Source organism: Mobula birostris, chromosome 4 (assembly GCF_030028105.1).
Source record: "Mobula birostris isolate sMobBir1 chromosome 4, sMobBir1.hap1, whole genome shotgun sequence".
NCBI lineage: Eukaryota > Metazoa > Chordata > Chondrichthyes > Myliobatiformes > Myliobatidae > Mobula > Mobula birostris.
The window spans coordinates 173,889,602-173,904,559 of record NC_092373.1 but is presented as its reverse complement, the minus strand read 5'-3'; the positions used below and the strand labels follow the sequence as shown (position 1 = coordinate 173,904,559).

Below are 14,958 nucleotides of genomic sequence, written 5' to 3'. Positions count from 1 at the left end.
TTATACAATACAGTGAGCTGGCTGGGATCCCCATAGCCCCAAGATAAACTGTAAATGGCTCTTGAGCCATAAACACTCTCAGACAATACTAAAACTATCGTCACAGCAACTGACGGGCTAATCCCTCCCTCACAGGATTTAATCCATTATCCTTTGTGAGATGGCAGGTGTTCAGATGGTTGTGTTTGGGCCGTGGGGTGGGAGAGGAAGCTGAAAGGAAAACTTGTTCTGGGCGCGCTTGCTATGTTACAGAATACCACTGCTATACAGGTCCTGTTTCCCTTGTGGCACTGCATGCTTGGTTAAAGCGCTTCCTCACATGTTACCAGGATTGGAGGGGGTGTAAGGAAAGGCTGGACAGGCTGGGCTGCTTTCTGTAGCATGTACTGTAGGAGACTGAGCAGTGACATTACAGAGGCTTATAAAAACATGGGGGGGCAAACATTGGGTGACCGTTATAGTCTTTCTCTCAGGGTAGGGAAGTCCAGACCTAGATGACATAAGTTTAAGCTGAGAGGGGAAAGATAAAGGGGGCTTGAGAGGCACATTTTCCATACAGAAGGTGGTGGGTATATTGAACAAGATGTCTGAGGAAGTGGTAGAGGTGGGTATAACTATAACACTTAAAAGACATTTGGACAGGTTTAGCATAAGGGGTTCCCAACCCTTTTTATGCAGTGGGCCCCTTCCATTAACAGAGGGGTCCAAGGACCCCAAGTTTGAACCCCTATTTTAGAGGGATATGGGCCAAACACATGCAAATGGGACTAGCTCAGGTAGGCACTTTGGTCAGAGTGGACAAGTTATAGAGTCCAAGAGCCACAGAATCATACGCATGGAATGAGGCCCTCTGGCCCAACTCATCCATACCAACCTGAGGGGAGAGATCCATACTGGGGGCATCTAGACTGGAGGCAGAGCATCAGAATAAGCATCACAGCTTATATCAACAAGCCGTTGTCGAATTGAAGTAACCTTGCTGGGGTGTTCTGTATCATGAGAGGAGCTGCTCGTGTTGGTGAAGAAAGACTCTTTCCTCCTCCTGGGGAATGGGAGTGTCGGTGAGAAAGTTACTGCTGAGAAAGCTGCTGAGGTCAGAGTTAAATGAAAATTTCAAAACCCAGATTGAAGGATTTTTCCAAAACCAAATGCCAAAGATTTAATGAATAGCCATCTACTGAAATATTAATTCTCTCTCTCTCCACAGCCTAATGAATATTTCCAGCATTTTCTATTATTATAGGTAAATTTCCTCTCGATGCTAAATTCCTCTTCCTTGTTCTTCAGTGCGTTGGTGCAGAGAGTTGAAGCTGAGTCATACAGACATGTAGGTGACTGAATGGAGATTAACCCTTTGTGCTTTGACTTTCAGGCCATCACACGGTTTATATTGGGGTTCACGTGCCTAAGAGCTATCGGAGAAGGAGGCGACATCGGCGACGGGGTGTTGGCCAGAAGGAGAGGAACAAAGAGCGAGAAAAAACAGCTGAGGCTTTGGACCGTTCTGATACAGAAACTAATGAAGACCAGACAGGCGGGAGCCTGTTCAAACCCCACAGTGAGTGCGACACTAACCCATTGGCAAGTTTGGCTTTGTGGTGACCCTCATCACCTGTCCTAACCGTGGAGTGACAGTGTTCCCCTCCTGTTATCTGCTATCAAAGTTGGCAAGAAAGAGCTGGCACCTGGGTGGGACCCATCACTAACTCCCTCGTGTCAGAATGAGATGCTGTGGGAGGTTTTTGCGAGGCTGAGGGTGCTGGAGAGGTGGGTGACCCACTCTGTCTGGATGTATGTAGATGTCAGAGTCATAGATTTACCCCCAGTGGCACTTTATTAGGTACACTTATGATCTAAATGATTTTGACCATGGAGTGATTGTTGGTGCCAGATGGGGTGCTTTGAGTATCTCAGATACCACCCAACTTCCTGGGATTTCCATGCACAACCAGATCTGGAGTTTACAGAAAATGGTGCAAAAACAAAAAGAAAACATCCAGTGAGTGGCAGTTGTGTGGGTGAAAATGTCTTGTTAATGAGAGAGATCGGAGGAGAACAGCCAGACTGGTTCCAGCTGACAGGAGTGTAGAGGCGGTTCAGACAGCTACTCATTACAGCAATGGTGCTCAGAGGAGCATCTCCGAATAGACAATAGGTCAAACCCTGAAGTGTATGGGCCACAGCAGCAGATGACCACGATCACACACTCAGTGGCCACTTTATTGGGGTACAGGGAGTATCAGCTAAAGTGGCCACTGAGCAGACGTGGATGTACAGACAGATTCAGGATTCAGTTTCACTTGTCACATGTATATGGAAACATCCAGTGAGATGCGTTAAAAACCAATGCAGCCAAGGACGTGCTGGGGACAGCCCGCAGGTGTTGCTGCACGTTCCGGCGCCAGCACTACATTTCTACCACGCTCAGCAGAGGCCAGCACAGAAGACAAAGAAACAGAACAAGCCTAGCAACAAAGTGAACCCTGTTCCCCCCCACTCACTCACTCACCCATCCACACACTTACACAGCAAGGAAACGAGCCCTTTGGCTCACAGTACTGGTTCTGTACTGCCACCCATTGATCTAATCGTATACTAATCCCATTGTCCTTATTCTCTTCACATTTTCCATCAACAATTCCCCCCCACCCCACCCCTGCCAAGATTCTACCTCCCCCTCCCCCTACACACCATGGGCTATTATGCAGTGGCCAGTTGCACTACCAGCCGCTGCTCTCTGGGATCTAGTTTGCTGGCCTGTGGCCCCACTGAAAGGGCAGGCTCCTACAGCCACTTTACTTGGCGGGAGCGTCAGTGGTCAAACCTGGGGGTGGGGGTGGGGGGCACCTAACCACCGACTCTACCACAGGGCGAGTGGAGGATTGCTTGCAGAGAGATTCCGGGAGGGAATTCCAGAGGCTGGGGCTTCAGGCTTGTGCCGTCCCAGGGATCGGGAGGGAGGGACTGCAAAGGCTACTCAGTGTTGTAGTTGCTGCCAGCTGCCACAGGTGGAATTGTTTGCTCAGCAAACTCGGTATCGAGTTTCCCTGCAGGCCCATGGCCTCTACCACACATTTCCTTTTCCACTTCGACTGCCTGTGGCAGGAGAGAATAATTTAAGGGTCTGAATGTACCTGTTGTGAGTTCCAGTGGAAGATTACTCAAAAGTTTATTTCCACTGATGTCTAGCCCGCTCCCTGACCGCTGTTCAAGCCAGGACCTCCTGTGCACATCAGCACTGGTGTATGGTTCGAACTCTGATGTCTCCATGGAGACGCAACGGTTGGTCAGTGAAAAGGAAAGGACTCTCTCTTTTAAGGTGCCAGGTTTCAGCTGAACAGGGTGTTGCAATCAGGAACGAGCTAGCCCTTTCTCACCTACTGACTAGGCCACAGTGCAGAGACAGACATGCTGATTGTCCACCTTACTGCCCTGTATTAGAGGGGTGGCAAGACATGGACCAGGAAGCAGTGAGAACGAAGGTTCATCTTTTGCTCTGCTGCCATTCTGAAGCCAAGATGCAGATTTCACTACTGACCCAACGATTCCAGCTACATTGTGGCTTCTGCACCTCTTTGAGTAAAGTTTTCCTCCCCATCCCACCTGCTCACCACCAGGGTTGGACTCCTGGACCACTCAAGCTACACTTACTTCAGATGTAGTCAACGACTTCCTTTTCCGGTGAGAGATGAAAGATTTAAAAAAAAAATAACCCAAGAAGCAACTTTTATGAAGGGGATGCTGGGTCAATGGACTGAACTGCTAGAGAAAGTGGTTGAGGCTGGTACAATAATGGCATTTAGAATCAGAATCCGGTTTATTAACAGTAACTGGCACTCAGTAGTCACTTTATGAGGTACTTCCTGTACCTAATAAAGTGGCCACTGAGTGTATGTTCACGGTCTTCTACTGCTGTAGCCCATCCACTTCAGAAATGCTGTTCGGCACGCCACTGTTGTAATGCGTGATTATTTGAGTTACTATGGCATTCCTATCAGCTTGAACCAGTCTAGTCATTCTCCTCTGGCCTCATTAACAATACCCACAGAACTGTCGCTCACTGGAAGTTTTTGTTTTGTTTTTCACACCATTCTCTGTAAACTTTTGCGCGTGAAAATCCCAGATCAGCAGTTTCTGTGAAACTCAAACCGCCCCATCTGGCGCCAATAATCATTCCATGGTCAAAATCACTTGGGTCACATTTCTTCTCCATTCTGATGTTTGGTCTGAACAACAACTGACACACTTGACCATGTCTGCATGTATTTATGCATTGAGCTGCTGCCATGTGATTGGCTGATTAGGTATTTGCATTAACGAGCAGGTGTACAGCTGCACCGAATAAAGTGGGCATTGAGTGGATGTTGCAAAATTAGTTGTTTTGTGGCAGCAGTACAAAGTTTCAAAGTATTATATGCCACCCAGAGATTCATTTTCTGTGGGGATGCTCTATATATCCAAAGTAGAATGTGAACCACAGTAGGATCAATGAAGGACCACTCCAACTTGAGGGTGTGCAAAGAACAACAAGCTCTGTAAATACAAAAAGAAAGGAAATGAGCAATAAATATCGAGAAAATGAGATAGAGTCCTTGAAAGTGAGTCCATAGGTTGTGGGAACATCTCAATGATGGGGCAAGTGAAGTTGAGGGAAGTTATCCCCTTTGGTTCAAGAGCCTGATGGGTGAGGGGTAGTAACTGTTGAACCTAGAGGTGCGAGCCCTGACAGCATGTCTGGGGCGGTGGGGATCCCAAATGATGGATACTGCTTTCTTAAGGTAATTGCCTTTTTAAAATATCTTTGAAGGTGTGGATTGTGCCCATGGTGGAGCTAGCTGAATTTATGACCCTCTGCAGCTTTTTCTGATCCTGTGCATGTCAGATGGCGATGCAACCAGTTATAAATTTGTTAGAGTCTATGGTGACATACCAAATCTCCTCAAGCTCCTAATGAAATGTAGCTGCTGGCATGCCTTCCTCGTATCAATATGTTTACATTGGATAAGTACGTGTATAGGAGGGGTTTAGAGGGATATGGGCCACAGGCAGGCAGATGGGACTGGTGTAGGTGAGTTCCGTGGTCAGCATGAACAAAGGGCCTGTTTCTGCACTGTGATACTGTGACTCATGAACAAAGGGCCTGTTTCTGTACTGTGATACTGTGACTCATGCATCCCTGTAGCCTGCAAATCTTTCGCATTGTCATCAACTCTGCTATGTCTGTGGCCAGCAAGATTCCAGAAACTGCCAGGCACCAGACAGTGGGCTGTGACTGGATTATGGGTTCTGGATGTTGATCTCAAATCCCGGGCAGGAAAGGTCTGAGGGTCAGTACTGTCCCAGGATCACTTCCTGCAGGACTTGTGTTGGATCATGCTAGACTGGGGCTGTCTGGGCTAATTAGGGACTTAAGGACACCATAAGAATGAAACCATTCAGCCCCACTCCACTCCTCTTCATCTCCCAGTTTATTGTCTTCTTCCTTCTCTGTGGATCCAATCTGCCTTTAACTACAAGCAAACCACGATCGGCAGCACAGCTGGTAGAGCTGTTTCCTCCCAGCTCCAGTGACCTGGGTTTGATCCTGACCTCAAGTGCTGCCTGCTTGGAGTTGCACATTCTCCCTGTGACCGTGCGAGTTTCTCCCAGGTGCTCTGGGTTCTGCCCACGTCCCAAAGGTGTGCAGTCAGGGGAATTAATTAGCTGCTGTAAATCATCCGTAATGTGTGGCTGAGTGGGGTGTTCATAGGCATGTCAATAGAAAAGGTTTTAGAGAAAATTAGTGGGGTAATTCAATTAGTCTGTGAGATAGCATGGACCAAGTGGGCCAAATAGCTTTCTATACTGTAGTGAGATGCAGAGAAAAGCCACTCTGGTGAGAGAGAGTTCCACATTTTCACTCTGCAGATTCCTGCTTGTTTCCTGAATAAATTGATTGGTATTGGTGTTGTATATAATTGAAGGTATCAAATATTGTTGGTTGCTAGCTCTGGTCTCACCCAGGTGGAAACTTCTTTGTCCCTACACAGTAAAATCTTTTATTTTATCTATTTCGAGATACAGCATAGTAACGGGCCCTTAGGGACCATGAGCATACACTGTCCAGTTACACCCATGTGACCAGTTAAGGGCACAAGGGTAGTTACAAGCAGAGCCAAGGTTCAGAGGGGTGTGGGCCAAATGCAGGTAAATGGGACTGTGGCTTGGTAGCGTAGTGGTTCGCACAACGCGTTACGGTGCAGGCGACCCGGGTTCAATTCCTGCCGCTGTCTGTCAGGAGTTTGTACGTTCTCACCCCATGGCTGTGTGGGTTTCCTCCGTGTGCTCCGGTTTCCTCCACGGTCCAAAGACGTTCCGGTTGGTAGGTCAGTTGGTCATTGTAAATTGTCCCGTCATTAGGCTAGGATTAAAAATCGAGGGATTACTGGACGGCGTGGCTCGATAGGCTGGAAAGGCCTATTCCACACTTTAACTCTTCTTCTTCTTCTTGCGCCCTTAACTCCTGGTGGAGTCGTCGGGGTGCCGTCATGACAAGCTTTGCACCAGTTTGGTGTGCTCATCATGTGGTGTGTCCTGGGCATCTGAAACCTGGCGGAGCCCATCCCTCTCCACGTTTGACCACAGCCGATTTCCTCCAACTAGGTGGCTGTTGTAGTTCATCTGAGAACCTTTCCATCCTGGCCGGTGACTTCATCATGGAAGTTATTTGCCCAGTGGTGCCGTGTTAACACCACCCCCTCACGTGGTTTAGCCCGCCAGCTGAAGCGGTTTACCAGGGTATGGCGCTTGGAGCCAAAACGTGAGAGAGTTAGGAGATGGATGAGGGCCAGTGATGCCCGTCCGCCTTGTCTGGTAGGGAGCAGCGTGCCAGACATCAAAGGTACTACCTCTATCCAGATCTGCATAGAGGTAGACTGTAACTCTATAAATAGAATATCAGATTGGTTCCTTTGCCACACTGTATCTCTATAAATAGATAATCAGATTGGTTTCTTTGCCAACATAGACCAGTAGGGGCTGAAAGCCACAGATCTCCAAGATTTCTTTGTTTTGGGGACAGATTCTTAGAACATTCAGTGTCCGTGATCCCACATCCCCCCCCCCACCCCCGATGGAATATAATTCTTGTAAATCTTTTCTTCACCACCTCTCATATTCTGCTTATACCAGGGAGAGCTCTAGTGTAGACCAGTCTTTAACTTTACAAAAGCACCACAGCTGAGGCTGGGAAAGGCTTTCACATGTTTTTAATAAGGATTTTGTACAACATACACAAGACCCACAGGGTCATCACGGCCTCATTAACTTGATGAGTTCACAGTGGAACCCAGCCTGACCAATGGAGAGACCAGCAGACTTTAATCCTTAGATCTGTGAGCCTGTGCTTTGATTATAATTAGCTAGGCTTTGTTAATACTTTGCCAAAGTCTGTCCACTCTGTATTCACGTGTCAGTTATCGGACACAGGTTACCTGTGGCTGGGGAATGCTTGGGGGCAGCAGTGTTTCCGGTGGGAGTTTGGGAAGGTGAGGTGGCCAGGCTGACATACTGCTGTGCTCCTTCACCAGGTGAAGGAGACCGTGCCGTGGTAAAACAGGAGTCAGCAGCAATAAAGAACGTACTCTGTGAGAGTTTACGCAGCTCACTGGGATGCAGCTAGTAGCCAAGAGCTGCTGAACGTGCTGCTGTCCTGCATCACCATGTAGAATGGCAGGGTATCACCACTCCGTCCTGTGGACACGTCCTGCCTCGAGAGATGGAGCTGACTGAGTGTCTAATAATGGACGGATTGTGTTTTTCACTTTACTGTTATTCCCCAACTGCTCTTTTCCTAAAATTCCTTATCAAGTCATAGGGCGATAGAGCAAAACATGATGCATACAGGCCCTTCAGATCCTACCAATCTATAGTGACCACTTTGTTCACCCATATTTCTGTTGTTCAAATCATCTCATATCAACAACACTTGTAAACCAAAGTATATTTAACATTATTTTTGGCTTGTATACAAGCCCCGCATGGAGCAAGGCATCAAACAGTTGGCTAAAACTCTGAATAATCCTACCTCGTTCCAACTTCCTGCATTTGGCCCATTGGGTTAAAGCCCCTCCCCTCCATATATCTGTTCAAGTGCATCTTCACTGATAATATTGCACCTGCCTCAACCTGTTCATTCCATATACTCACCTCCCTATGTGTGGAAAAGGCAGCCCCTCAGGACACTTTTAAATCTTTCCTGTCTCACCTTAAATCGATGGCCCCTAGTTTTGGACTCCCCTCCCTTGGGGAAAGTACCCTGACCTTCAAGCTTGTAAGACCCTAAGATATAGGATCAGAATCAGACTATTTGGCCCATTGAGTCTGCACCGCCATTTAATCGTGGATGATCCTTTTTTCCCCTCCTCAGCTCCACTTCCTGACCTTCTCCCTGTAACCTTGGATGCCATGACGAATCAAGATCCCATCGATCTCCACCTTAAATACACCCAACGACCTGCCTCCACAGCTGCCTGTGGTAACAAATTCCACAAACCCATCACCCTCTGGCTAGAGAAATTTCTCTGCATGTCTGTTTTAAATGGATGCCCCTCTGTCCTGAGGCTGTGCCCCCTTGTCCTAGAATACCCCATCATGGGAAACATCCCTTCCACATCTACTCTGTCTAGGCCTTTCAACATTCAAAAGATTTCAATGAAATTCTCCCTAGTCCTTCTTAACTCCAGCGAGTACAGACACAGAGCCACCAAACATTCCTCGTATGATAACCCTTTCATTTGCGGAATCATCCTTGTGAACTTCCTCTGGACCCTCTCCCATGCCAACACATCTTATCTTAGATAAGGAGCCCAATCTGTTCACAATATTCAAGGAGAGGCCTCACCAGTGCCTTATAAAACCTCAGCATCACATCCCTGCTCTTGTATTCAAGACCTCTTGAAATGAATACATTTGCCTTCCTTACCACTAACTCAACCTGCAAGTTAAACTTTAGTGTGTTCTGCACAGGACTCCCAAGTCCCTTTGCATTTCAGATTTTTGAAATTTTCTCCCCGTTTAGAAATTAGCCTGCACATTTATTTCTTCTACCAAGGTGCATGACCACACATTTTCCAACATTGTATTTCACTTGCCACTTTCTTGCCCATTCTCCTAATCTGTTTAAGTCCTTTTGCATCCTACCTGTTTCCTCAACACTACCTGCTCTTCCACCAATCTTCGTATCATCTGCAAACTTGGCAACAAAGCCACCTATTCCATCATCATTGATATACAGCAGAAAAAGAAGTGGTCCCAACACTGACCCCTGTGGAACACCACTAGTCACGGGCAGCCAAACAGAAAAGGATTGTTTTATTCCCACTTGCTGCCTCCTACCAGTCAGCCAATACTCTAACCATGTTAGTAACTTTCCTGTAATACCATGGGCTCCTAACTTGGCAAGCAGCCTCATGTGTGGCACCTTGTCAAAGGCCTTCTGAAAGTCCAAATATACAATATCCACTGCACCCCCTTTATCCATCTGACTTGTAGTTCCTCAAAGAATTCTAACAGATTCGTCAGGCAAGATTTTCCCTTAAGGAGACCATGCTGACTTTGTCCTATCTTGTCCTGTGTCACCAAGTGCTTAACAATTTACTCCAACATCTTCCCAACCACTGAGGTCAGGCTCAATCTCTATGCTTCTCATTAATTTAAATATTTCCATAAAGTTCCTCCTCATTCTTTTACATCCTAAGGAATAAATACCTAGCCTGGCCAACATCTTCCTGTAAATCAGGTCTTCCAGCATTGATATCATCCTTGTAGATCTTGTCTGCACTCTTTGCAGTTTAACCACATCATTCCTATAACAGGGTGATCAAATCTGTGCAGAATACTCTTAACTTACATTGTGAAATGAGGCCATTTGAGCCATCAAGTCTATGCAAGCTCTCTGAAAAATCAAATTCACCCACATTTCCCTGTAATTAATTCTCCTTTACACCCACCTGAACCAGGGTTAGTTTACAATATCCAGTTAGCGCACTACCCTATGTGTGATTGAGAAGAAGCTAGAGTTCCTGAGGGTAATCCACGTGGTCACAGGCAGAGTGTGCAAACTCCACACATCTTAAACATGGTGAAGGTGTTGGAGGTCCAGAACTCAAGACATTGATGATGAAGCTACAATGATCTCAGCCTGGTGTGTGCTAGACCACCTTGACCGTAGCCTGGGTACCTCAGGCCTCAGCTGTTACCACAGGTGCATGAAGGAAGCGTAAGTGGTGGTTTGGGCAAGTGCTATTCCAAGTGTATACATGCTTATATCCCTGGTGTGGCATAGTTGTGCAGCTCGTTGCACTACTGCCTCTCAGCTCCTGCGTTTAACTGACCCTGATGTCTGTGTGGAGTCTGCATGTTCCCTTAGGTGCTTTGATTTCGTCCTACATCCCAAAGTCATGTGGGCTGGTAAAGTTAATAGGCCAGTATAAATGTCCCTAATGTGTTGGTGAGGGGATAGAATCTGGGGCAAGTTAATGGGAATGTGGGGAGAATAAAATAGGATTAGTGTGTGTTTGAGGGGTTCGGTTTCCATTCTGAATCTCCCTCTGACTCGTATCACATCATGGACACTGCATTAGTGGGATATTAAGTGAGGAACCAGCCTAACAACTTTGGGCTTTTGTGGGAAAGCAAATGCAATGTTAGCATTCGTTTGGACACCGCATCCAATTTCTCATCCAGGCAGTGTTCGATGTGCTTCCAAGCCCATCAAACCTGCACACATGGGGTAGAGCAGAGCCATCTGTTTGCCCACTGTGCTCCAAGTGAGGAATCCTGGAGCACATCCTCAGCGGCTGCACAAGGGCACTTGGTGAGGGATGGTACAGGTGGAGGTATGATCAGGTCCTGAAGACCATCGCTGAAGCCATCAGCGCAGGAATTGAGTGGGCGAAGTGGTCCCGACCCTCCAAACAGACCATTGCCTTTGTCAGAGCTGGGGAGCAGCCAATAGCTGCCAAAAGAACATCTGCAGGCATCCTGACCTCTGCAAGGGACTGGCAGCTGTTGGTGGACCTCGAAGGACAGCTGAAGTTCCCTAATCATATCGCAAGCACCACCCTGCGACCAGACATTGTCCTTGTGTCTGAGTCTACTAAGCAAGTGGTGCTGCTGGAGCTGACAGTCTCATGGGAAGATCACTTGGAAGAGGCCTTTGAAAGGAAGCTCTCCAAGTACGCAGGACTGGTCAGCAACTGTCAGCAGGCTGGGTGGAGAGCGAGGTGTCTCCCAGTGGAGGTTGGTTGTAGGGGATTCGCAGCCCATTCCTTAGTTAGACCCTTCAGCATTTTGGGCATCGAGGGAGAGAGGAAGAGGAGAGCCATCCGCAGTACTACCGATGTGGCAGAGAGGGCCTCAAGATGGCAGTGGCTCAAAAGAGGGGAGCCATGGAGTCATAAGTAGCTAGCCATCTGGACACAAGCTGGGGTCTGATCAGCCCCGGCTGGGTCACCTGGAGGAGGTTGTATGATGTTGAAAGACCCGAAACACCCGATGATTCCAGGAACATCACTGAAGATGTGTTCAGAAGCATCAGTAGATGTATGTACACGGAATATAAAAGCAAGGATATAATGCTAAGGCTTTATAAGGCACTGGTCAGACCGCATTTGGACTAATGTGAGCAGTTGTAGGCACCTTATCCAAGAAAGGATGTGCTGGCAATCGAGGGGATCTCGAGGAGGTTCACTAGAGTGATCCCGGGAATGAAAAGGTTAACATATGAGGAGTATTTGATGGCTCTGGCCCTGTACTTGTTGGAGTTTAGAGGAATGGGGGGGGGTGGTGGATCTCATTGAAACCTATCAAATTTTTGAAAGTCTAGATAGAATGAACTTTGAGAGCAGATTTCTAATAGTGGGGGAGTCTAGCACCAGAGGGCACAGACTCAGAATACAGGGATGCCTCTTTAGAGCAGAGATGAGAAAGAATTTCTTTAGCCACAAGGTGTTGAATCTGTGGAATTCATTACCTCAGACGGCTGTGGAGGACAAGTCATTGGGTATCCTTAAAGTGGAGGTTGACAGGTTCTTCAATTAGTCAAGTGTCAAAGGTTATGGAGAGAAGGCAGGAGAATGCGATTGAGAAGGGGATAATAAATCAGCCATGGTGGAATGGCAGAGCAGACTCAATGGGCCAAAAGGCCTAATTCTGCTCCTATGTCTTAAGGATAAGCCTCAGGAGCTATTTGACCACACAAGCTCCTGACACAGAGGTGAGAGTGGAGCCCGCTGAGGCGTGGGTGAGCCAATGTGCAGGAGATGAGCAGTTCATCAGGTATTAAATGTTTGCTGAGGATGTGCATAGTAACATTTAAACTGCATTGTGCATTGAGGATTCAGTGACCTGTCGAATCAGAAGTGATGGGACTGCAGTAAGGACCCTAGGTTTCAGGAATGCAGAGATGTAGTGAAACCTGTTCAAGGATTTGAGGGATGTGCTTAAAATGTTTTCTGACATTTCACTTTTCGGCTTTCTGGCCGTGCGAGCCAGAACAGTAGATTACTGATGGCTAGTTGGGCAGAATGTGCGTGACCTACCACCAACTCAACTTGCAATCTCTTTAGTGGATTAAAATGGGGGGGGGGGAGGGAGGGTGGGAAAAAGTTATGGTAATCTCCTATAATCATCCGAGCTCAGTCAAGTAAAATTAATAGTTCGTTAATTTAAAAGTAATCAGTTTAAAAGGAAAACGCCATCATTAAAATAGTCCCTAATCCTACCGGCTAATGTTACACCATTGAGCCAGTGAATATGTGGCAGCTGAAGGTTTCATTCAGATCACAAATAGTAGTGGTCAGAGACAAAGTTCTCATTGTAAGGGGCTGGTGCTTGGCTGGTTACTGTGTGCTCCCTGCTCTCACTGAAACATGCCACAGACGGAGAGAGAGGAGGAGAATAAGAGAGAGTGTGTTTGTGTGTGAGAGCGATAAATGGAGATGGGGAGAGAGTGTGTCAGAAAAAGGAGAGGAGTGGATAAGGATTATTCAAGATGGTTTAATGTAATTTCCTGTACACACATGTAAAGGAGAACAAAATAATGTCACGCCAGATCTGATGCAGCATTTAAAAACCACACAAAAGATAAAGAACACAATAATAAAAAAAACAATAAGTATACATATATGTTAGCTTGTATACAGAGTTCAAAGTACATTTATTATCAAAGTATACATTATACGGCCTTGAGATTCATCTCCTTACAAGCAGCCACAAAACAAAGAAACTCAAAAGAACCACTTTAAAAAAGACTCTTGAGCACCCAATGTGCAGAGAGAAAAAACACAAATTGTGCAATCAATAAAAGTAAGCAAATAGCATTTAGAATGAAAGTGAGTCCTCAGGCACAAAGCCTCAGCCTTAGTTCAGCACATACTGGAGTAAATGTCACAGAGCCTGCAGACATGGAGCCTGAAGCAGGCCTCAGCCTCAGTGCAGCGAAGAATAAATGTTGTGGAGAAGTGAGCAGAGCCAGTCCGACCCTCACCAATGGTCCCGACGTATTGCCTTTTCAATCCATCTGCCCAGGCATTTAAATGGTCCAAACATTAGGTCGTTCCTTGCCATAGTTCTCTCTAAGCTGTGCACGTGCACACGTTTTTCAACCAGCGCACAAAGGAAATTAATATGCACATGAAAGGTTAGTTACCTAAAATTATGTAGTAATTAATAATTATACTTATTGAAAATAATCTTTTAGCTAACTGTTTCTGTTAACTAGTTAGTCAGTTTTTCAAATCCCACAACGCACATCACTAATTTACATCACCTCATCCATCCTGTTCCGGTTTGTATAGCTGCATCACGGCGGCAGCCATGTTTGGCGGACAGTGTTCATATCTGTTTCAAATCCTGTAGATAGTTTACTAAGTTTTTATTGAAAAAAGTATTGGTTCACTATATTTAATTCAAAAGAAGCGAAGGGCGTGAAGCGCAAAAGAACTGCAGATTTACTTAAAGTTGAATGGCTTAACAGAATAGTAGAAACTGCTACACCGAGAGCTCATGAGGTCATGAATGTTCAGCTACAAGAAATACTTATGTATGATTCGGAAACTGGAGTTATCTGTTTGTATTGTCATGATGCGAAAGTTGCTGGAGAATTTGCTAGTGGAAAGAAGTGGGATAATATTTGGAAACTTGACTTTGAAGCATCATTTGGCAAGTAAATCGCATTTGGATGGTGTGCAAAAGCTCAGGCAACAGAACCCCTCATTACCCATTACAGGAGTGCTACGCATGTTACGGTTGAGTGCAGATGAATGAGAGTGAAAATGATCAAACCCAGAGGAGATCAAAGTTGAGATACAAGAATGCTCAGCTTTTGATTTCTCTGCAATTGCAGATTGTGACTTTGCGTTTGGCGATGAACAAGTTTATGCCTTATGTCTAAAATATTATGATTTTCTAGCTGAAGATACTTTAATAGTTAGACAGTTTAATGCTTTCAAATTTTCTGTGCAAGAAAAAAATTAAATCCAAACTGATTTCAAACTTTGCTCAAATGGTGGCATTTGTACTTCAAAATGAACAGTTTTGCCACCTTGCACAGTTGATGGACATTGGGGGAACCTTTCTTGCGTCTAGTGCAGACTGTGAGCGAGGTTTTAGCCTAATGAATCAACTCAAAAACAAGCTGAGAAACGGTTTAGGTGAATATCATTTGGATATGTTAATGAGAATCAAAAGCTATCAATTGGATGGAAGTTCTATTAGTCTAGATAGAGATTACAAAGAATGGGTAAATGCCAAAGACAGGAGAGAGAAAAAATAATGGAGTGACTTAAATATGTATGTTATTTTGTTATTCTGTGCAGTTTTATGTCAAATATTTTGTAAACCTACATAAACTGTGCCATGTGTACATTCAGTGCACACATACTTTTGTCACAGGAGAAAAATTTGCACAACATAAGA

General features: G+C 45.8%; 1 protein-coding gene across 5 annotated transcripts in view; it reads left to right on the top strand.

The window, feature by feature from the left end:
• LOC140196760 (electrogenic sodium bicarbonate cotransporter 1-like) overlaps positions 1-14,958 on the top strand; it is a 220,145-nt gene that overhangs the window by 39,027 nt on the left and 166,160 nt on the right. For all 5 annotated transcript variants that reach the window (XM_072256490.1, XM_072256492.1, XM_072256489.1 and 2 more), the window contains one exon: positions 1,373-1,558. In XM_072256490.1, coding sequence (XP_072112591.1) covers positions 1,373-1,558 — 186 coding nt within the window. The remainder of the gene's footprint in view (positions 1-1,372; positions 1,559-14,958) is intronic.